Source organism: Diaphorina citri, unplaced genomic scaffold (genome assembly GCF_000475195.1).
Source record: "Diaphorina citri unplaced genomic scaffold, Diaci psyllid genome assembly version 1.1 scaffold204, whole genome shotgun sequence".
NCBI classification, from domain to species: domain Eukaryota; kingdom Metazoa; phylum Arthropoda; class Insecta; order Hemiptera; family Psyllidae; genus Diaphorina; species Diaphorina citri.
Genome location: NW_007377641.1, coordinates 139,870 through 164,905, shown reverse-complemented (window position 1 = coordinate 164,905; position 25,036 = coordinate 139,870). Strand labels below are relative to the sequence as shown.

At 36.4% G+C, this 25,036-nt stretch overlaps 1 protein-coding gene across 1 annotated transcript in view; it reads left to right on the top strand.

The window, feature by feature from the left end:
• Positions 1-25,036, top strand: part of LOC103505925 (headcase protein) — a 200,761-nt gene that overhangs the window by 54,870 nt on the left and 120,855 nt on the right. Inside the window, exon 2 of the mRNA XM_008470296.3 lies at positions 7,839-7,941. Coding sequence (XP_008468518.2) covers positions 7,852-7,941 — 90 coding nt within the window. The 5' untranslated portion in view covers positions 7,839-7,851. The remainder of the gene's footprint in view (positions 1-7,838; positions 7,942-25,036) is intronic.

Below are 25,036 nucleotides of genomic sequence, written 5' to 3'. Positions count from 1 at the left end.
GGGGCGAGGGTCATTATACATAGATAGGCTAGGTATTGGCAATTTGGCGCGTTTTAACGCTAGCCAAAAGGATTTTCCTGTGACCAATACGAATACGTAGATTTGTGGGAAAGAAATTTGACTGCTTGTAAAGAGGATCAACTGCGTGCTGTCTTTCCCCATCAGCCAATACTACTTTCCTTATAATACTGACTGTGGCTCCAGGTAAAAGAAAACATCAAGAGCCATTCCCATTATCTAATAACTACAATTATCCATAAACGTGGGTATATTAATTTTTTCCTCATACTGGCATCTAGTACAACTTTACTAGTTACCCTTTTGCAACAAATCCTTAATTTGAAAAATGCTTTTCACATTAATAAGTCAGACCTTTCGCATATCTCCTCGACTCTCAAATCAGTCTAGCTTTGGACGGAACATTAATCATTGTGGTCACATACAGAGCTGAAAAGAAACATAAAAACCATGCTAAATCGAATGTTACCGGTATTATAATAACTCATTTACATACATATAAAAAAACTGATATACACCTATTCAATTTATATGCCACTAACAGCATTTATTAAGTAGTTAGGTTTGTATTTGTGAAAAATGAAGCATATTTAGACCCATTAGAGGGGAATAAAGTGAATGTCAGTCAAGGGCAAAGTTTTTTACATAATTCAAAACAGCATATGGTGGTCGGTGTACAATTAAAATGCCAAGGGAGGGAGAACTCTTACTCATACTGGGTGAATCATTTCGATGACACTTTTATGCTGGTGGAACGGTATAGCTATAGAAGAACTACACCTTCAGGTCTATACTTTCACATAGATCCATTTCAGCTACTGTCGTTTGAAGTGGTGATCTACAAAAACATGTAAGACTTTTTCGCTCTAAATGTGGATCGAATTGAATTCTTGATCAATCCTAGTTAACATCAACAAATCATTTTTAGGATTGACGTACTGATTGGATTCTATCAGTATTTGATTGATTACTATACTATCAGAGAAATTGAAGGATCGTCTTCATAACATAAACATTTGGAATGTTACGACTGTTTTCTCAAAATTAACAAACTTTGTGAGTTTGTCCACCTTTGTCAATATGCTAGTTATAAGGTATATTGGGCAATTTTGAACTGTGCTCGAATGACAGGAAAGGCAACGCGGAAAAAAAAAAATCTTTCAAAAATATCCGTAGATTCATAGAAGCTTAACCCATCCTTTAGGGCTGTTTGCCCCTACACCTAAGCTTTTCTCAAAATTAACAAACTTTGTGAGTTTGTCCACCTTTGTCAATATGCTAGTTATAAGGTATATTGGGCAATTTTGAACTGTGCTAGAATGACAGGAATGGCAACGCGGAAAAAAAAAAATCTTTCAAAGATATCCGTAGATTCATAGAAGCTTAACCCATCCTTTAGGGCTGTTTGCCCCTACACCTTAGATCAAAACAGCATATGGTGGTCGGTGTACAATTACTGAAAACAGATCCAGAAGAAAACAATATACATAACACCTTGAAGGAAACTTTAGAGGATCTCCCAAACTGGTTTTTGTGGAGAGTATCTAACATCGCGGATAATTCTTAATACATTTTTTACCCTTATCTCTTCCTCTCCTCGTCCCCCGTCTTCCATTTTCGGATAATTGAAGTTTTTTGTTCTTTCTCTTTTGTTGAGAGATAATGTCAAATATTCAATGGATGACGGGTAAACGTTCGTCCGTGCGTTTGTCTGCATGAATGTATTCAATTAGAGAGACTGAGGACCGGGAGGGATATGTAATGGAACGGTACTGTGGCTCTTGAATGGCATATAAATAAGGGCTTTTTGAAGTGAAGAGGAAAAAAAATTACGAGTAACCATCAATATTAGGAAATACTTGTACCTACATGGTACTCGTATAACGTAGACCTCATGAAAACAGTTATGTTTGATCAATGGTCAATAAATGACGGAAAAGATTTGAAGACGTCCTAAAATGGTTTGATACCAGGCCTCTAGTCAGGAGTAAGAAACAAAACCCTAACATCTACAAACAGTAGCTAACTTCTAGGGCTCTAAGTTTAACATGAATAGAAAGTAAAAAATTTCCAATCTACAACTACAATCATAATAATTACCCATACGAACATCAATTATGTCCAACCTTGATCTTTTTCAATAAAGGAAAGTTGAGAGGTGAAATCAATTAAGGTGAAATATTATTCAAGTTATAGAACCCAGTTTATGCCTACGTAGGTAGAGGTACTGGGCCATTTGAATGTTTTTCATGTTTTACAAGATCTGATCTGGAGATCTCAGATTGTTTATAGGCCTAGGACATTTTAATAGGTAGATAATATTACGGAAAGTTGAGAGGTGAAATCAATTAAGGTGAAATATTATTCAAGTTATAGAACCCAGTTTATGCCTACGTAGGTAGAGGTACTGGGCTATTTGAATGTTTTTCATGTTTTACAAGATCTGGTCTGGAGATCTCAGATTGTTTATAGGCCTAGGACATTTAATATTATATTTTTACTGTCTAGCTTTTTTGATAGCAGAATGTCTTCTTGTAAGGCTTCTAACTCCCAATCATTCAAAAGGAACGGACTGAAGTCAATAACAATTTGTCCAATGAATGAATGTACCAAATTCATTAAGGAAGCAAAAACCATGCATGTTGGCAAAAAGAAGAAGAAAAAAATGGCCACAATTGTAAAATATTACTTCATGTGATCATTAGCGCTGGAAAATGTAAAAGAGAAGAAAAAGTTCGGAGTCTGTCAACAAGGCTGACCTCCTAATTGTCAAAGCACCAATCACTGTCAATAACTTTGTAGTACCGCCCGAACAGTAACATAAGTAACAATCTAAAAAAAAAAGCTGAACATTTTTTGTTCGGTTATTTTGAACCAACACAACTTTAGTATAAAAAAAGTATCCTTAAATACCTATAATACTTTTTTTTCTCTCCAATAAATTATGAATCATTCTCAGGCACAAATTTATAGAAATTCGACCTCATATTCGAACTTTGCTAAGCTGAGGGGAGGTCAAAATCAACTTCTACAACTTTTAATAATACAGCTTACAAGTAGATTGCATCAAATTTAAGGATATCTTCTAATTTCTTGAAATCAGTACTGACCATTTTCATCTTACTATCTTTTAATAGCCTGGATTCACCTTCACCTTTCATTTGAATCCGGCATCTAACTCCGTTCCTGAACTGTATTAAATCATAAAACAGAATAGATCTGGTTCTTTATTCGTGCCTCTCACATTCATTTGTTTTAAACGACTTCCAATTAACCTTCATTAACTGGTGGGTGTTCTTGTCAATGTGCTTTTCATCAGCTGACTGGTGAATTTCATTAGTGTTGCGTCGACCATCTGAACTTCAAAGAAAGGATTGTTCCGAATAGTAGTCGTTTTAGATGACTGTTTCTGTTAGTCATTTAATGGAGTACTTGTGCCGGGTTTATAAGGATGAGTTGTTTAGCATTAGGTGGGGCGAGGGTCATTATACATAGATAGGCTAGGTATTGGCAATTTGGCGCGTTTTAACGCTAGCCAAAAGGATTTTCCTGTGACCAATACGAATACGTAGATTTGTGGGAAAGAAATTTGACTGCTTGTAAAGAGGATCAACTGCGTGCTGTCTTTCCCCATCAGCCAATACTACTTTCCTTATAATACTGACTGTGGCTCCAGGTAAAAGAAAACATCAAGAGCCATTCCCATTATCTAATAACTACAATTATCCATAAACGTGGGTATATTAATTTTTGTATTTGTGAAAAATGAAGCATATTTAGACCCATTAGAGGGGAATAAAGTGAATGTCAGTCAAGGGCAAAGTTTTTTACATAATTCAAAACAGCATATGGTGGTCGGTGTACAATTACTGAAAACAGATCCAGAAGAAAACAATATACATAACACCTTGAAGGAAACTTTAGAGGATCTCCCAAACTGGTTTTTGCGGAGAGTATCTAACATCGCGGATAATTCTTTTGCATAAGAGTTTAAAGATAGCTAGTTTGGGATAGAGTGATAGAGAGGATTTGGGATAGAGTGATAAGAGTTCTCTCCAATATTAGATTTGACAATAGCTTAGATAGCTTAGATGTTCAGATTGCTTGAATGTTACGAACCTACTCAAGTTCAAAATATTGCAAAGCACAAGACACTTGGCAACGTTTATGCTTGGCAACACAGAGATCCAAAGTCACCTTGGACTTCGTGACCAAGTCAAGACTCAAACCATCTTCACAATGGAGTACTTGTTGTATTGTAGGGATAATAAAACTGATTCTCTTTTCTTTCCAACTCATTATTGTCTTGTATTCTTCTTTCTCCTCTTCTTTCTCCTCTTCTTTATCTTCTTCTTTTTCTTCTTCCTCCTCATCTTCTTCTTTCTCTCTTGAGCATGACTGCTTTCAAGTTTCCTTTCAGTACTTGTTTTCTTCTTTCAAGGTCAAACTTACAACTTCTTTTCTGTTTTATTTCCAGTTTCCAGTCGTTATTGATAAGTGCCTATTCAAGTAATTTCATAATGACGCACATTGAGGAATGAGGTTCGACTATTTACCAAACGCTTTAATGACACGAATAATAAATTTGGCCACCTTGAAAAACTCTGAGAGCCGTAAAAATTGTAAAAAAAAAAATGTGGTAGAAGATTTTAATAAATATTTTCAAACAAGTTTGGAAACGTGAGAATCTTGGATTCAAGAGAACTTGAATAGATCCTTTGCTAGACTTTGTATTCTAATTTCTTATTGTTCAACAGATTTGCTGTCAGAAAACAAAGCTACTATATCAGTTCTTGTTTTCTTCTTTCAAGGTCAAACTTACAACTTCTTTTCTGTTTTATTTCCAGTTTCCAGTCGTTATTGATAAGTGCCTACTCAAGTAATTTCATAATGACGCACATTGATGAATGAGGTTCGACTATTTCCCAAACGCTTTAATGACACGAATAATAAATTTGGCAACCTTGAAAAACTCTGAGATCACTTAAAAAAGTGGTAGAAGATTTTCATAAATATTTTCAAACAAGTTTGGAAACGTGAGAATCTTGGATCCAAGAGAATTTGAATAGATCCTTTGCTAGACTTTGTATTCTAATTTCTTATTGTTCAACAGATATGCTGTCACAAAACAAAGCTACTATGGTTATGGTTACTACTTTGGTTTACCAGGTTACGTCATATGTGTTTAGGCCAACTTGGCTCTTGTTTTCCTGGGTCCAATATTCCTCGCTTATTACTAATATCCATTAAGTTGTGTCCTTCAAACATCTTTTCAATCTTCTTATTTGGTCAACTCTTTTCATTTGCTAACAGCAATAATGTATTGTGTTTTTTGTGCGTCTTTCAATGGAGAACATTGATTCTTCGATAGGTATAATTGGAAATATGATTATGTAAGAATCACTTGCCTACTTGTCAGCCTACTTGCCAGTGGTCACATGCTCATGATAACTGTTTATTGATGACTGTAAAAGGAGTTTGGAATTAAGGAAAACTTTGGTTTGAAAATGAATAGCATGTGCAGCATCTATGTACTTAGTTATGTTATTTTTGGTACTTTGATGGTTGGCAACAATGCTCGCCGAGTTAATTGTCCGAGATGAATTAATTCCGCGGCGATACTGATCTTAATGACTTCTTTGCAATCTATGGTAATGAGGAGATTAATCTAATCTTTGACAATCTCATGGACGACTAATCTTCGGTGCTTAGACACGCGATGTGATTGAGTTCTCAACGCTGAAACCGGTGGAAGGGCAACGTGATGGGAAGCTGGACCTCGATATAGAGAGGTCATTCGATGGTTCCGTTGAAATTTGAACATTTTTTCTCTTATTCTGTGCTTTTTTCACTTATAATTTGATTTTAGATAACCATACCTATTAAATAAAAGCGATGAAGCTCTGCTCCAAACGTAGCGTAGGGTAGGTACGACGCCTTTCTAGTTCTATTCACAAGGATTTTTTTTTTTCTAAATGACGAGAACTGAAGAAAAATCCAATTTGTAATCCTCCAAGTTTCGTTAGTTCTTCTTTCAGTATCAACAAGTTGTGTCTTGTCAGATAATTCTTCGGTTCCACTTAAGTACAAGTTGTTCTAATCCCCCAGCATGTTTTTAACCTACCTTAATAACTATATCCAATGTTCCATAAGGTATAATACTTGCATGCTTCAATAATGTATTGTGTTTTTTGTGCGTCTTTCAATGGAGAACATTGATTCTTCGATAGGTATAATTGGAAATATGATTATGTAAGAAAATATAGTTGTACTCGATACCAATACTGTCTCTTGTGACTTACCTACTGTTGAAATGTTTTGTCTACTTTACACAATGTTTGCATTCATTCACAATACCTCAATGCTTACTGTATGTCTGCTTACTGATGGGTCTTTTTGTTTGGACACTAGTCATTTTTACAAGGTCTTTGTCTTTTAGTTGACTAGCCATTATCAATTATTATTTGTTGTCCATTTCATCATCAATACTTTTCTTTCGTAATATTCATCATAGAAAGTATACATGGGTGGATCTCATTGGAGAGCCAACCCTTTATTTTATGACATGATTAGTGATTAGACTTGGAAGGTAGGAACAATTTTAATAGGTATAGCACCTTTTGTTGATTTGCTTTTAGCTATCAATATCAATCAATTTGTAAATGATAAAGTTCTTCTCTACAGTAAAGATTTCATCGGAGAAGACTTCCTGGGTACCTCATTGATTCCAAATCAAATATCATAATGTAAAATCAACATGGCTTGTTTGTTTAGTACTATCTTTATGACATAGTATATGGCCCTAATCACCATGGAGAGTTTACATAATTCTGAAGTGCCTCTTGACGATGGCAGAAAACACTCAAGACCGAAATCAGAAATAAGTACCTACTTGAAAGATACCTAAAAAATCAAGAACTTAATTAATATGACCTTGAGAGTGAGTACCCATAAACTCGTGCAGTAATTTTTATTTCTCCAGAATTCAATTAAAATTGTTTTCAACCTGAATATTAACTGTTCGTCTCAACGATCTGATCCGATTGTAAATCTGAAAACAATTATGTAAATTTGTGAGGAAGACATCCTGAGAATATCGACTAAATGTTGCATGTCGGCTTCCAAAATTTTGTTTATCAAAATGTTTGAACATGAGATGCACTGGCATTAGATTAGAAGAAATTAGAATATTTAATTTCTCACAGCATTATGTAAAGCTACTGAAAACTATGTAGTTGAAGAGACAAATCGTAAAAAATTCAGGTTTGGCACCAAAGAAAATTCTTGCCTTATCCAGCATCTACTCGTACAATGTGGATAGCTATGGTGACATGATGGTATGGTTCACCACACATGTGGAACTGGAAACGATCAGGCACAAAATATCAACTACTTTAAATCAAACATTTCTCCTGAAAACACAAAGAACAATGGACTTATAAATCTTGACAATATTAGAGGAGAGAAATTAAATAAATGTGAAGTTTTGGAAGAAAAGAAATAAAGTCAAAATTAATGTCTTCTTTGCGTCATTCATCAACATTTACTTGATCCTCTGGAAATTAGGAATCAAGGAAATCGAGCGGAATGTATTTTCATGCTTCATAATGTTTCCTAATTGCCAATATCTTCTTCCATCGGATATTTCAATTTTCCATCCATGTTTTATTTATTTTTCTCTTGATATAAATCTGTATTGTTTGTTTCCTCAATCGAGTGTGTTTTTTAATCTCCTAAGCTAAACGATTCCCACTGATGTTATCAATATTAATGTTCAAGCTATAACTTATAACATGTTTCTCCTATTTTGCTGATTTCAGGAGTGTGGCGGCTATGAATGGCAGTGGGATTTTCACCAGGCGACAAGATTTCAGCTCTTTCAATTCTCTACCTCGCCATAAGCTCAATTCCTATCACATAAAGGTAAGAAAAGCAAAATTTTCACTTGCATTTTTTATTGTTGTTTCCATTTCCACCATATTGTTCAAAAATAAAGGAAATTTATGTTTTAGATCTACTCTTAAAGTTCCTTCAAAAGCAGTTCCACACGAACTGCTTTGTGATAACAACATCATCCGCTCGGGCAACAGTTTTGTGGAAGCTGTCAGCTTTGGTTCTGTTGTTCGTATTGATAAATGAATTATGGAGCACACCAGGTACGGAATAATGAATAATCAACACGAGGAATCTGAAATCCAAGGCGGCAAATCTCGAGTCTCTTTTTGGCACCACTACAAATCATTACCTTGTTTCTTTTTAGTAGTGCACAACGAATTAAGCACCCGTGGTATTCTAGATCGAGAGCTTCACTTGGAGTCGTAGTAAAAAAACATAACCTTGGCCTTGCCAATATGGGAGTGTACATCGTGTGTCTATTGTTGAATTCCAATTTGATTTGCTTGCCTTTAGGGATTTGTGTGATATTGATGATTTTCCGTACTGGAGTTCCATTTGAAGCATCTTTTTAATGGAGTGAACGGACTTTGTAAATGAACAGCATTAGATAGAAAAGAACCATCTAAGAGGGGAATTGCCTTAAGGATGGTTCTTTTCTCCTCAATGCTGTCCTCATGTACAAGATGATTGCTGAATGAATTCTACAGTTTTCAAGTCCATCACAATTTACAATAGTTTAGAACAGTCCATCACAATGTTCAACTTGATCTTTAATTATTTATTTCATTCATAGAAACGTCTCGTAAAGGAATGTACAATATGTCATGATGACTTTGGTTATCACATGCACACACCCAAACACATACTTGAAGATACGAGTGAGGAATTTAACGAGATTATGGCAACTGCATGACAAGACAATGTCTAATTAGTCGAGAATTAATTGACACAACGCGCTTCAAAACAGGATTAAAGTCTTAAATTTAATAGAAAACAATTCTTCGCGAAAGAAAAAAACAACTTGGACATGTCAACTTGTCACATGTGTTCATTTATTTTGTCTAGGCGTGTAATCTTTTGAGCTTCATTCTTATCCTCTTTGAGCTCTTCTATCTAGACTGGCTTTGGGTTTCATTGAAACTTTTCCGGAATAACAAGCATAGTCGTACCTACTTTGCTTTCCGTCTGATGAATTCGTCCGCTTCATTCTTATCCTCTTTGAGCTCTTCTATCTAGACTGGCTTTGGGTTTCATTGAAACTTTTCCGGAATAACAAGCATAGTCGTACGTACTTTGCTTTCCATCTGATGGATTTGTCACTTGAGTAGGCACTTATCAATAACGACTGGAAACTGGAAATAAAACAGAAAAGAAGTTGTAAGTTTGACCTTGAAAGAAGAAAACAAGAACTGAAAGGAAACTTGAAAGCAGTCATGCTCAAGAGAGAAAGAAGAAGATGAGGAAGAAGAAGAAAAAGAAGAAGATAAGGAAGAGGAGAAAGAAGAATACAAGACAATAATGAGTTGGAAAGAAAAGAGAATCAGTTTTATTATCTCTACAATACAACAAGTACTCCATTGTGAAGATGGTTTGAGTCTTGACTTGGTCACGAAGTCCAAGGTGACTTTGGATCTCTGTGTTGCCAAGCATAAACGTTGCCAAGTGTCTTGTGCTTTGCAATATTTTGAACTTGAGTAGGTTCGTAACATTCAAGCAATCTGAACATCTAAGCTAGCAATTTCTCTGATAGTATAGTAATCAATCAAATACTGATAGAATCCAATCAGTACGTCAATCCTAAAAATGATTTGTTGATGTTAACTGGGAGTGATCAAGAATTCAATTCGATCAAATTTAGGGCGAAAAAGTCTTACAAGTTTTTGTAGATCACCACTTCAAACGACAGTAGCTGAAATGGATCTACGTGAAAGTATGGACCCGAAGGTGTAGGTTCAATTGCTAATGCTAAATGATTGTTAACAGCATTGTGTTGAGAGGTATCATTTATCTCAGGGACATCTGCGGCTCTATGTGTATCAGTGCGAATTGCGAACCATTAGAAAATCTCAATAGCACGTACCCCTGGTCATATCCTGGAAACGTTCGTTTCAAGTTCAATTGCTAATGCTAAATGATTGTTAACAGCATTGTGTTGAGAGGTATCATTTATCTCAGGGACATCTGCGGCTCTATGTGTATCTGTGCGAGGTGCGAACCATTAGAAAATCTCAATAGCACGTACCCCTGGTCATATCCTGGAAACGTTCATTTCAGTAACATCTCAATCTGCATTGTTAGCACAACTTCTATCTCGTTGAGTGGTTCCATTAATTGCAAGCACCTCATCTTTATCTTCACAGCTGACATCACAGAACTGCATTTCCTGAGTTTAAGGTCTTGCTGAGGCTTGAGGTTTGAGATGTGCTTGATCACGCGTGTCAGTTCAATCACAATCTTCTGAATACAGAAACTGTTGTCTTGGAATCTACTTGTGGTATTTACTGAATCAAGAACTATCTTATCACTCAAGTTATTATTATTTATTATTTCAAATCGTTCTCCTTCGCAGTTTTGTGCGTCAATGGTAGAGGTTTTCATTACTTCACACATTTTCCTCTTTACGGCCTTCTTTTCTTTACCACAAGAGAGTTTCCCATTTCATTTTATCCCTCTGCGTATCGCACTATTGTCTATTTGGCGATATTTTCTGTTTTTACGATGCTGTGTGTCTTTATCTGAAGATCCCCCTGTCTTTAGACTTTTAGTGTCAAGGCTTGAACTAGATGAAAATGAATATCGTATTCTAAGGATTCAGAATGGCCTTTTATTTATCCATGAACAGTATGAACACGGTTATACTAGCTTTCGGGTATAGCCAGGGTATTGTATCTACATTGTAGATTCTACATAGATGGTTTGCTATTTTCATCCGCTCTGCTTTGTTTTCAACATTGTCTTCCTCAAGTTTTGTTTTAGCATCCTAGCTTCAATGTAAAATATCTTCATTGAAAATCCATTTCCTATCAAATTGGTCAGACTTGCGTGTTCAAATCCTATATTTCGCAATATTGTTATCTTCGTGCTAAAGCCTCTATAAATCTGCCCTCTCGATAAGCATGGTGCTTTATTTATAGCGTCGCATATTTATTACGTTATTGTAATCATTAAAACTTATTGGAAAAAAAACGGCGATTTGTGCGCTCATTTATATCGGCATAATCCGATTAGTTGCACAGACAAAGCCATTGCTCCATCAGCTTTGATAAAATTTAATACTTTCTCGTTCTCTAATACTTCCTCTGCAGGCAAAAAAAATATATCATTGAACCAAGGTGCATCGAGCAATGCGGGGAGCATGAAATTCTAGAATGGAGCTCACATATTATTGTTTGATACCAAAGGAAATAGATGTCTGATTTGAGAAGCTTACAATATGTCGTGGAAAAGCCATACGATACAATATCCTACTTGTAATCAATGGGATTATGTAGATATCCACCTTCCTTAACGAATGGAGGCGTATTGGGAACTTGTTCTAAACTCTGCTGGAAATGTTCGGTAGTACTGCCAATGTTTATTCTAACATCATTGAACACATTACTGATATGCCCATACAAGTCATTTACAAATGAAACTTTCAATCCGATTGCTGATAAAACAAAACCCAGTGTCCCGCAAAACTGTAATTAATGGAACAGCCTGAGGATGAGACTAAAATGATAAACGATCAGAAAGTTTGCTAGTGGCACAATGTCACATGGATGGGAGACTGACCGTAAATATTTCATGATAACCTCTAAAACGCCATTATCTGCCGTATTTTCTGTAATCGTATATGAATATAGGTCATATGAGTAGTCCTCGTGTTTAATGTAATTGTGTTTTACTACTTCTACACATTTTATCTTCTATTTCAAAGACCCGAGACATTTGAAACCCTAGTCTCCCCTCTACTTCACCCAATGGTTATCATTAGCCTCGTTTCATACAAACCCTCTTCATCTATTGTAATGTTAATGTTAGGCTCTATAAATATATCTAGGTCTACATGTGTGTGTAATGTATGATGTAGCGCTACAAAGTAAAGTACCGAGGCACTCTTTTGACGTAGACCCATAATGTACAGATGTACGAGTTCTCTTGTAGTGTTCTTGCTAGAGGTTCAATTGCTAATGCTAAATGATTGTTAACAGCATTGTGTTGAGAGGTATCATTTATCTCAGGGACATCTGCGGCTCTATGTGTATCAGTGCGAATTGCGAACCATTAGAAAATCTCAATAGCACGTACCCCTGGTCATATCCTGGAAACGTTCGTTTCAATAACATCTCAATCTGCATTGTTAGCACAACTTCTATCTCGTTGAGTGGTTCCATTAATTGCAAGCACCTCATCTTTATCTTCACAGCTGACATCACAGAACTGCATTTCCTGAGTTTAAGGTCTTGCTGAGGCTTGAGGTTTGAGATGTGCTTGATCACGCGTGTCAGTTCAATCACAATCTTCTCATTACCGAAACTGTTGTCTTGGAATCGACTTGTGGTACTTACTGAATCAAGAACTATATTATCACTCAAGTTATTATTATTTATTATTTCAAATCGTTCATTATGTTTTAGATCTACTCTTAAAGTTCCTTCAAAAGCAGTTCCACACGAACTGCTTTGTGATAACAACATCATCCGCTCGGGCAACATCATTGTGGAAGCTGTCAGCTTTGGTTCTGTTTTTCGTATTGATAAATGAATTATTGAGCACACCAGGTACGGAATAATCAACACGAGGAATCTGAAATCCAAAGCGGCAAATCTCGAGTCTCTTTTTGGCACCACTACAAATCATTACCTTGTTTCATTTTAGTAGTGCACAACGAATTAAGCACCCGTGGCATTCTAGATCGAGAGCTTCACTTGGAGTCGTAGTAAAAAAACATAACCTTGGCCTTGCCAATATGGGAGTGTACATCGTGTGTCTATTGTTGAATTCCAATTTGATTTGCTTGCCTTTAGGGATTTGTGTGATATTGATGATTTTCCGTACTGGAGTTCCATCTGAAGCATCTCTTTTATGGAGCGCATGGACTTTGTAAATGAACAGCGTTAGGCAGAAAAGAAAAATCCAAAAGGGACTTGCCCTATGGATGTCGCTTTCCTCCATAATGCTGTCCTCATGTACAAGATGATTGCTGAATGAATTCTGCAGTTTTTAAGTCCATCACAATTTACAATACAACAGTCCATCGCAATGTTCAACTTCCCTTGATCTTTCATTATTTATTTCATTCATAGAAACGTCTCGTAAAGGAATGTACAATATGTCATGATGACTTTGGTTCTCACATGCACACACCCAAACACATACTTCAAGATACGAGTGAGGAATTTAACGAGATTATGGCAACTGCATGACAAGACAATGTCTAATTAGTCGAGAATTAATTGACACAACGCGCTTCAAAACAGGATTAAAGTCTTAAATTTAATAGAAAACAATTCTTCGCGAAAGAAAAAAACAACTTGGACATGTCAACTTGTCACATGTGTTCATTTATTTTGTCTAGGCGTGTAATCTTTTGAGCTTCATTCTTATCCTCTTTGAGCTCTTCTATCTAGACTGGCTTTGGGTTTCATTGAAACTTTTCCGGAATAACAAGCATAGTCGTACGTACTTTGCTTTCCATCTGATGGATTTGTCAAAATCTCCCCAACAACAAGGGAGAGAATGCTGTTAGGAAAGAGAGCTGTAATTTTTTCATCGCCTTACTCATTTTTATTCCCCTTACTCAGCTCCAGTACACCCTTCGTGCAAAAGCCTTACATCTGCTGTAATATGTGGAGGTAGGTCCAGCTCTCTGTATTCAAGTGAAATGCCAAGGGAGGGAGAACTCTTACTCATACTGGGTGAATCATTTCGATGACACTTTTATGCTGGTGGAACGGTATAGCTATAGAACTACACCTTCGGGTCCATACTTTCACGTAGATCCATTTCAGCTACTGTCGTTTGAAGTGGTGATCTACAAAAACATGTAAGACTTTTTCGCTCTAAATGTGGATCGAATTGAATTCTTGATCAATCCTAGTTAACATCAACAAATCATTTTTAGGATTGACGTACTGATTGGATTCTATCAGTATTTGATTGATTACTATACTATCAGAGAAATTGAAGGATCGTCTTCATAACATAAACATTTGGAATGTTACGACTGTTTTCTCAAAATTAACAAACTTTGTGAGTTTGTCCACCTTTGTCAATATGCTAGTTATAAGGTATATTGGGCAATTTTGAACTGTGCTCGAATGACAGGAAAGGCAACGCGGAAAAAAAAAAATCTTTCAAAAATATCCGTAGATTCATAGAAGCTTAACCCATCCTTTAGGGCTGTTTGCCCCTACACCTTAGACTTGGAGTGGTTTCAAAGATACAGACAGTAACTAAACAATCCACCCTGTCTGAAACTCAGGGATAATACAATTTGTATTAATACATTTTTTACCCTTATCTCTTCCTCTCCTCGTCCCCCGTCTTCCATTTTCGGATAATTGAAGTTTTTTGTTCTTTCTCTTTTGTTGAGAGATAATGTCAAATATTCAATGGATGACGGGTAAACGTTCGTCCGTGCGTTTGTCTGCATGAATGTTTTCAATTAAAGAGACTGAGGACCGGGAGGGATATGTAATGGAACGGTACTGTGGCTCTTGAATGGCATATAAATAAGGGCTTTTTGAAGTGAAGAGGAAAAAAAATTACGAGTAACCATCAATATTAGGAAATACTTGTACCTACATGGTACTCGTACAAGGTAGACCTCATGAAAACAGTTATGTTTGATCAATGGTCAATAAATGACCACAAGCTCTGCTTCCCCATCCGTGGCACAAGCTCTGCTTATACGGATGGGTATACCATTTATAAAGAAAATGTATATTCTGAGTTTTTTATCGATCAAAAATAAATGGAAACTTGTTAATAATAAATGACGGAAAAGATTTGAAGACGTTTTAAAATGGTTTGATACCAGGCCTCTAAGAAACAAAACACTAACATCTACAAACAGTAGCTAACTTCTAGGGCTCTAAGTTTAACATGAATAGAAAGTAAAAAATTTCCAATCTACAACTACAATCATAATAATTACCCATACGATCATCAATTGTGTCCAACCTTGATCTTTTTCAATATACCTACTTGAAGAAGAACAGTGATGAATTGATGATTATCTTGACTCTCTAGATCAGTTTGGTGTATTGCCACAATGATATTGGCATGAATCACTTGCCTACTTGTCAGCCTACTTGCCAGTGGTCACATGCTCATGATAACTGTTTATTGATGACTGTAAAAGGAGTTTGGAATTGAGGAAAACTTTGGTTTGAAAATGAATAGCATGTGCAGTATCTATGTAGTTATGTTATTTTTGGTACTTTGATTAGGTACGTTAAGGACCAGTTTCTGCTTCATTTGGTCATGCAATATCAAGAGCCTCAAATATTTCAAAACAAAACACCATCTAAGATTCCAAGACATCGAGATAACCGGTTGATCGAATCTATCAATATGAGGTGCCCACTCCCCATGAAATGTTGGCATATGTAAGATTCCAAGACATCGAGATAACCGGTTGATCGAATCTATCAATATGAGGTGCCCACTCCCCATGAAATGTTGGCATATGTGTGTGAAATCCGATACATTGTAGTGTTTCGCTTCAATATTGTCAACTAAATGTTTGTCAAAATATTCGATGAGTTGTAATGAAACCAACAACGCCAATGCTCCAGCATTTCATACAAGTTGGGAAGTTGGTACAGAAATGTTTCATGTCTATGTCGGTTGAACATCCCAGGGAGTTTAGTTCCATTGTTAGTGACGTCATCACAAGAAACCTAACCTAATCTTGGTTAACATGTCACCGAGACAATGCTTTCCAATCTGACTGAAAATCGAAGTTCTTATGACTCATGAGCTGAATATCTCATTAACCCTGGATAACACTGACACAAGTGCTACATGATTTATTGTTTCATAGGACCGACAAACATGGTGTTATTCCTAGTTCATCTGAAATTTGAAACGAACCATTGGCAGTGGCTAATATCTATCACGATAGCAGCTAATGGTAGCTATTATGGTTAATGGTATAAACCTGGAAAACTTTCAAGAGTTACCATATTTACAATCTTTTATAACGTTGAAGGGCGCTCTTCATTTCAAGTAGATTATCCACGTACCAGCAAGAGCTTTCGACCCTTACTTCGGAGAATCGCTAGAAATAGGTTTACCCATATCGTGTGGATTGGTAATTAAGATCAAGAAACGGCTATCCTATTCAACAGACGTAGATTAAAATTTGTTCGCTTGTACTAATGTGAGTTATGGCGTTAGGTGCTACTTGTACAGTTCTCATTGATGTGTATCTCTATCACTATATTGTGTTTCCTCATAGCCACTATCATTTGTTACCCATGAGATCAGGAAGTACTCTGGCTATCATTCGCCATTATCAGCACACATCAATGTATCATGATTCATGGCTATTTAGCCTCTGGTAACATGATCCGATTTTCATGTGAGTACTTCAGATAAGAGATATTCTCATTTTTTTTTTATTTTTTTTTTTACTCTTTGGACATAAACATACATTTTGGAATGCATACAAATGTACTCGAAATTACAATACTCATTATTTTACATCTTTTTTTGAAGCCTAATGTGTATTTAATTGAGGATAGAAACAGTTAGCCTGTGAGAGATGTTTTGGGTAATCTTGCATAAATCAGTACTTTTCAATATGTTAACTGATCCCGACTGGCAATGGTTTGATTCTCAACACGCATGTAGAGTTTAGAGTATTAATAGTGTGTAAATCCTAAATGAGCTCATGGTTCTCATTGCTATAAAGAATCACTTACGTCGAAATAATGAGATGGTGAGTTCGGATAATGAACACGAAAATGAACTGGATGAGGCAATATCTAAATAACTTGTTAAATCTGGAACTGACACGGAATCAAAATAAATGATTTTCATCCTCAAAGACTAAACAAAAAATTACCTTAATTCTACAATCTTCTTCTTTTACTAAGTCTATTCCCACTCAAGCTAGATCGACATAAATAAAGGCTCCCAATTCTACACTATCTACCGAAAGAAAAGCACATGCTCGAAAATTCCAAGCTTTTCACTGCGTTCAATAAATCTAAATTAATCTTGAAGAAAACAAAAGCAATGACTCAATGAATTTTACTCAAGCCTCCTCCCCTCTCCCTCCCACCCTGTCTATGCCACCTTATAGGCCTGCGGATAGGGAGATGTGTATAATAAAGATGAATGTATAATGCTGCATAGTTAATGCTCATATAGGGTGTTGCATTAAATAGCTTCCCTTTAGGGAGAAGCACCTGAAACTGCTGAAAATCAAAGAAAACTTCCAAGGACTGAATTGTTGGTACTATCCTAATTTCCTGACCACTTTTTGATTTTTTAGCTTATTCTTGAGAAAAACAGGTAAAATTGCCATTTTCGTTATACTGTCTGAGAAAATTTTGAAAAAGTTTTCTCGAGCCTTTCTTTTACATGACGTCCGTAGTCCACTTTCCACTTTTTTACAATCCAGTGGACATTCGTTTCTTACATTCTCAAGATGATCAGATCAAAGTCCCAAGTATATCCTTTGATTTGCCCAATACTCCAAGTCAAGTTTCATTCTGTCAGGGATCAGCGTGATAACCCTGTCTTCATTTATGTTATCTCAACCCTTTTGTATTATGCATGCACTTTGCACATTTTTTGTTATCTGCTCCATGGATGTAATATTTTATTTTCTTCCTCATCTCCCTGTCTTTCTTGCCATTCCTTACTTTCATAATATATTTTATGGTAATTTTTCTGTTTTCTCTGCACTTCTCATCCCTATCTCTTCATGCCTCTTCACAATGTAGGTGTATGGTGTTTTTTATCTCCTTCGCAGTTTTGTGCGTCAATGGTAGAGGTTTTCATTACTTCACACATTTTCCTCTTTACGGCCTTCTTTTCTTTACCACAAGAGTGTTTCCCATTTCATTTTATCCCTCTGCATATCGCACTATTGTCTATTTGGCGATATTTTCTGTTTTTACGATGCTGTGTGTCTTTATCTGGAGATCCCCCTGCCTTTAGACTTTTAGTGTCAAGGCTTGAACTAGATGAAAATGAATATCGTATTCAGTGTAAGGATTCAGAATGGCCTTTTATTTATCTATGAACAGTATGAACACGGTTATACTAGCTTTCGGGTATAGCCAGGGTATTGTATCTACATTGTAGATTCTACATACATAGATGGTTTCCCATCATCTTTATTTCAAGTCAAAGCAAAGCCTTCCTCGATGTTGTTTAGTTCTTCTTCTATTCTGTCATTTCTTTCCTCTTTCAACGACTTTTCCAAAGGCTGCGACATTTTCGTTAGCCATGATTTTCTCTCTTTGGGAAGAAAAATCCGGCCGTTATTAAAGTTTGAAAAGATAAATCAAGAAGGGAAAAAAAACTTTTCAAACATAATACAAGAGCATTCTGGGATGGAGATGCAGGATGGAGCAGACACAACCTTTCCCGGCGAAAATATATTAGGGGGATAAACATAATACAAGAGCATTCTGGGATGGAGATGCAGGATGGAGCAGACACAACCTTTCCCGGCGAAAATATATTAGGGGGATTTTTTGTTGAAAAAGCACAAGGGTGAATTTGTTGGTGTAGGATTTTATAGACAGCCATTTTTCAAAAAAGCGAGTATAATGGACAGCACACGGGAGAGAGGCTTTCTCCTCTGGCCATTTTATAACTCTCCCTTCTCTTTTTTTGCAAAAGGGGTGAAAAATTATGTAAATAATTTATCATGTTGGTCAGTTTTATGAATTGCGACCACTGGACTGAAATAGAATTGAGGTATAATCTCCCCGACGCGTCTGCCAGAGATTTTCGGGAGGGTGAGAATGTATTTGTTGCTCTCTCATCCCCCCAATATTCCCGAAATATGGCGTATTTGAAAATTACTCTTTATGCCTGTGTGAAATAAATTGGACACTGTACAGCACTAATGCTGAGATTTGCTGGGTTATCACATCCCCTCAGCTTTTGGATTTTAATAAAAGCTTTTTCAATCCTCTCAAATTTCAATCGGACGCATGGACAGTTGGATTAATTAATTGAACAACATCGGCTTGAAGATTCTCAAAAGTTCACTTCTTCCTCTATGGTCCTAACCCTTGACGAATCACCAGTTTCAAGTTTTGAACGAAAGTTGTCTAATCATCGGCATTGATATTATCACCTGTCGTTCAGAATCCTCATGACGAGAGGTCAATCATTTTGGTGGCCAACTCAGATTTGTCTTTGATGGAACTACCTACTCCTACTCCTCAAGATGAAGTATAGAGATGATTCTTTGACATAATATTAATGTCACTATTACAGTTCACATGGTCCTTTCGGCTTCGACAATCCCTAAAGTCAAACCTGATCCACAGTCACCCCTGGTGTTCTAAACCGCCCCCGGGCGTCATCAATTATGTAAACTTTCTCGCCTACAAGGGCGAAACGTTGCATCCATCATTTCCCAGACACGTTCATCCCTGTGAGAAAATAAAAGATGAGTCATTTTCATCGATTTCAAGCGTAACCCTCTCAAATCCTTCACAGCTCCGTCAAAAAATATGACACTGTCCAAATAGAAACCTAACCTATCCCAAAATATTCCCTGATAACATGATAACCTACACCACCTACATCTCGTAGATCCCTAGATGAAACTCTACGCAGGTATGTCAACACTGATAGAGGAAAAAGTGATAAAACGATCATCGCAGGGTGATAAACACTGATAAGGTCTTGTTTGTTGGGTAGGGTCTTGTTTACTCTTCTTCAGGTCTGGTTGAGGGCCCTAATGAAGGTGGATGCAGTATATGAGCATGTCTAGCATGGACGTGATATTTATTTATGACATTGTCTATAACACTATCGAGCTGTATAAAGGGTGTCTCAATGAAAGTAATCTGAAGAAAGTGGTCATATATTATGATGTTATCAACGTCCATCTTCCTGAGTCAATACCAAATTTCTTAATGAAATGGGAAATGCAATATTTAGGACGCTATTCATTTTTCCTACTTTTTTTTTTGAGTCGAAAAAAATATTTTTTGTAATTTTAAATAATTTTTTTTATTATACTTATCATCATTATTGTTCGCTGCCTTTTTGCATGTCTATATATCTCTATGTTTTTAGCGTTTCCTGTTCTTTACATAACTTCTGATATTATTTATTCTTCTTTGTACACATTATTTTCTCCTCTTTAAATATTTTCACTTTTCCCTGCCTTTCAAGAAAATGGTTTTCCCATTCTTTTTTTTTTTTACTTTTTTTTAAATTACTGGAGGGCAAAAAAAAAAGAAAAACAGATTTAGAGAGATAAAAAATCATTATTTTTTTGCAGATGTTTAAAAAGGAGGGGGTTTCCACATATAAACATGTCAGAACTTGGGGAAAACGACTTTTTCTCCACCAAACCGAGGTATTTTTTTTATCTCTCCACGATAACTTTAATGTGTTCTGACAATTATGTTGGTGGAACGTACATTCCTTGATTTTTCTTGCGTAAAAATAATAATATACTTTTTTTTTTCTTTTAAATGTTTAGGGAATTCTGCCTGTCAAAGAACACTAATATTGTAATGTCAGGCTTCTCCCCCTAAAAATCCTCTCTTGACAAAACAGATGAGTGGACTCATATTACAAAATTCCAATAGTCAAATTCCAAAAGGCCAAAAGCATGAGAAAATGATCTCAGAATCACAACTCAAATGGGTCGTTGTTTGTATTCATGAGAATAAATAATCTAGGCAATATTCCGTCAAAGTCTAATAAATCAAATTATTTAATTTGTCCACAACCCGCCGAGATTCGAACCGCATGGTCTCTAGGGTACTCGGCAAGTAGTTCAAAAGGTGAATTCAAAAACCCACAATAAATAACTCCCACAGAACATGGTCTAAAAAGAAAACAGGATAATGGGATCTCAAACAAACTGCCTACCAAAGCATTTCACCTTTTAACCTGATGTTAATCAAAATGCCTTTCATAAAAAGGTTAAAATGTCATCGGAATATGAAGTAGATTCCCATTCAAATATGCAGTCGAAAAACGTCTCAAGACCGGTTTACTTCTAATATGTGTGGAGTTGACAATAATGATACACTCAGAGAGATAAATTATGCAATTTAATACATTCCTGACAATTTAATACCTCTTGCCCAATGTCACCAATCTTCTTTGCATCTTTGAAAACCGGTTTATTTTGCTCTCTAACCCTTCGCTATTTTTACTTTATGTTGCAATTATGCTCTCAAGCTATTCTTCTTTAGATATAAACACAATAACACGGTCATTTTAAGAACTATTGTAGGAAAAAATGATTTTATGGTTGTCATTATAATTTTCTATGAATATAGGTAACTACGTAACTAGGAATCTTTGATGTAAAAGTCTTGGATTGTCCTAAGCTATGTACTATCTTATTCATGAGAATTTAGATTTCAATTTGATGCATTTAAAAATTAGATTGGATATCATGCACTTTAGAAGTGATGTTCATCATGATAGTGATGATATCCATAATGATAATGATGATGCCCATAATGATAACTCACATGACGTGCCTTCTGGGCTTGGAAGTATTGAAATCTTAAACGTTTGCCCAAACCCCGACATTATGAATAATCAACCCGACAACCACCTCATATTTTTATACCCCACACCTGAGCTGTAGGGCTTGTTTACACGAGAATAAAATTTACTACCTATTTAATATTCTAGTTTGATGGATGCGGATTGAAACCCCACATCAACCTTTCGTGATTTTTCAAGATCTGATGATTTTGCAATGTCCAGATTTCGGATGTGTCTCCGATTTGATTTCCCTGTACCCATTTAGGTATCTTCAAACTTTGATATTTCTGAGGACGTTTTTGCTGAGAAAAGTGATCCTATTTTACCAGAGTTCAAAAAGTGAAATGATTGTGGTGAGATGAGATGGCGAGAACGAAATAGTAAAACTCCATTCGCATTGAATTTCATCGCGTGTAAACGGAGCTTTAGTTTGATGGACGCGAGAAATACTCTTGACTTGAGAAGGAAAGAGAAGAAAAATATTTTCTAAACTTTAACACTTGGGGAATGATTAAATGTAGGTATATAAACTTTTTCTCTTCCTCCTCCTTCTCCTTCTCCTCCTCCTCCTCCTCCTCCTCCATGGTATTGTTAGGGCAAAGGTCTTGAGTGTACGGAGAGGGCTTTAATTAAAAGAAAAATAAATGAGGAAGGAAAAAAAGGGCCGAGACGACGGCATTTAATGACGTTAAGGGAAATTCAGTTGTGCTATCCTTGGATATTGCACGTGTTGGGAAAGCTGGGAATTCAGTTGTAAAGGCGCGTCCGAATGAGGCAATACTGCAATAGTCTTTCTTACCGCCATTCTTAAACGACTTTCATAGGTAGCAAAAGAAGTTAACGGTAACAACAGTCTGCGAAACGATGAGACGCAAAATAAACTAATCATCTAACACATCGAAAAAGTTCGAACTAGAAAAAATGTTCCAGTCCCTCTCTCACTGAACCCTTTTCTGGTTATGAAAGGTTATTGATTTTGAGCTCTGATTTTTCAGTCCTTCCGTCAGTTTTTGATCGTAACGTGTTTTAAGAAATAGCTCAGTAGACTCAGTACCGAGTTATTTGTTTACCTTCAAGATTGAAGGAAAGTGGAAAGGATTTCAGGATTAACTCCTTTTTCAACGACGAGTATGGAAAATATTCGAAAGGAAATTTGAGCCGAAATCGGAGATTTCCAAGCCACCGAGTTATTTGTTTACCTTCAAGATTGAAGGAAAGTGGAAAGGATTTCAGGATTAACTCCTTTTTCAACGACGAGTATGGAAAATATTTGAAAGGAAATTTGAGCCGAAATCGGAGATTTCCAAGCCATACAGGAACGTAAGGATATTTTCAAGGAAATTGAAAAGTTTTCCTTCACGCTAGGAAATGTAAATAGTTGTCAGATTTAATCCTTCTTCACACGATGTGACATTCGGGAGGACTTAAGGAGTCTTGAAATACTCTCCTTTGTGAGGGTTTTCGTCGTTTGTATTGGGTTTAAACGATTTTCAAGGAAATTGAAAAGTTTTCCTTCACGCTAGGAAATGTAAATAGTTGTCAGATTTAATCCTTCTTCACACGATGTGACATTCTGGAGGACTTAAGGAGTCTTGAAATACTCTCCTTTGTGAGGGTTTTCGTCGTTTGTATTGGGTTTAAGATCCCATATTTACACGCCCGGGCCAAGGTAGAAAATTGAATCTCAAATCCCGAAGGACTCAGGAAAGTTTTCGGTTTTTGTCAAATATTTGTTCAAGTGACCGAAACTCTTGAACGGTAGAGAGTGTGGTGGAGTTAAGACACTGTTGATTGTGAAATTTGAGACTTTGAGAAAGAGTGGGCACACTACGAGTATAGTAGGAAATTTTATGCCGTTTTGCAATCCCAACACAAATAAACGCAAATTGGGAACCTGAGATTTTCTCGATCCTCGAATAAGTTCTGTCAGAAGAACAGAACGTTCATATTTAAATCTTCTTATCTTTAATTATTTCTTACTTCCAATATTACCCTCAGATCAGTGGCCCCGTCACATTTGATCTTCAGTTGGTCTGGTCCTGTGGTAGCTGCTTCCACGCAAATTGGGAACCTGAGATTTTCTCGATCCTCGAATAAGTTCTGTCAGAAGAACAGAACGTTCATATTTAAATCTTCTTATCTTTCATTATTACTTACTTCCAATATTACCCTCAGATCAATGGCCCCGTCACATTTTGATCTTCTTCAGTTGGTCTGGTCCTGTGGTAGCTGCTTCCATACGCGATGAATATTTCTGTCATCTCTCACACTATCCCCAGTTTCTCAATAACGACCGCTATATTTCCACCCATTTTTCTAAACCTTACCTATATCAGATAAAAGCATTACGACTTTCCTGCACTGCACAGTATTCTTACTCCTATTATTGCATTTTTTTCTCCAACCCTTTTTTTTTCATTCCCTCTAAAACTCCGAGACTATCCAAAGCTTTTCCCCCTTCAGCGGAAGGAGCAGAAAAGTTAAGAGATCTTGCCACTGAAGTTATGGAAGCCCTGGAAGGACAGGTTATTTTGTGATTCTATCACTGTGTCTTTCAATCTTGCTTTCTTCAAGTAATTGCCAGCCCTCTTGGTCCAAGACTCTAAGGAATTTGTCAAAATTAGGAGCAGCCGCACCTGTGTTGGACACTGTCCGTCCTTTGGGCGTTGTCCCCAAGTCTTGGACGCAAGGACCGGAGATGCTCGGAATTGTATTCTAATAAATAGGAATAGGGTTGTTACCCAGGCACACATGAGATACAAATAACACCACTAAGGTTATCATGAGGACTAATTATATACGTGGTATGTGCTGCCGAAATACGTTTTGTAAGGGCCCACGTCAGTCGTATGAACGGAAAACTTCAAAGTTTCTCAAGGTCAAAATTGCATGCAATTTGCGTGCACTTAAAAAACAGAGAGTTAGAACGTAGAAAATAAGGGCCCACGTCAGTCGTATCCTGTGGAAGTTTAACCCACACAAAACAGACAGTGCATTCCAGACCCTGTGAGAAACAATGTGTCTTCCTCACCGCCCTATAACTCATCCGGCACTTATCTTTGAATATCTACCGTTAGATGTAAATTATAACTGTGTACTATAATTATTTAGTTTTTTTCTAATTCCATGACTACGTTTCGTTGTCTCTGCCGTCTGCGCCCTGTTTTCTATGGGTGCCCATTTTCTATCATTTTATTGAACAATACTCCTATGTTTTCTTATGATAACCACAAAAATATTATTCCAACACATAAGAAAATATGATTCCAACACATAAGTGAAATTTTTGAATGACTTTTTAAACCTGGTAGGAAACCTATATGCAAAGTTCTTCATATATTCGCTTAAATCACCATAAGAAATACACAGAGTGCAGAGACTGCGGGAGAGAAAACTTTTCCTCGCTCGCCTAATA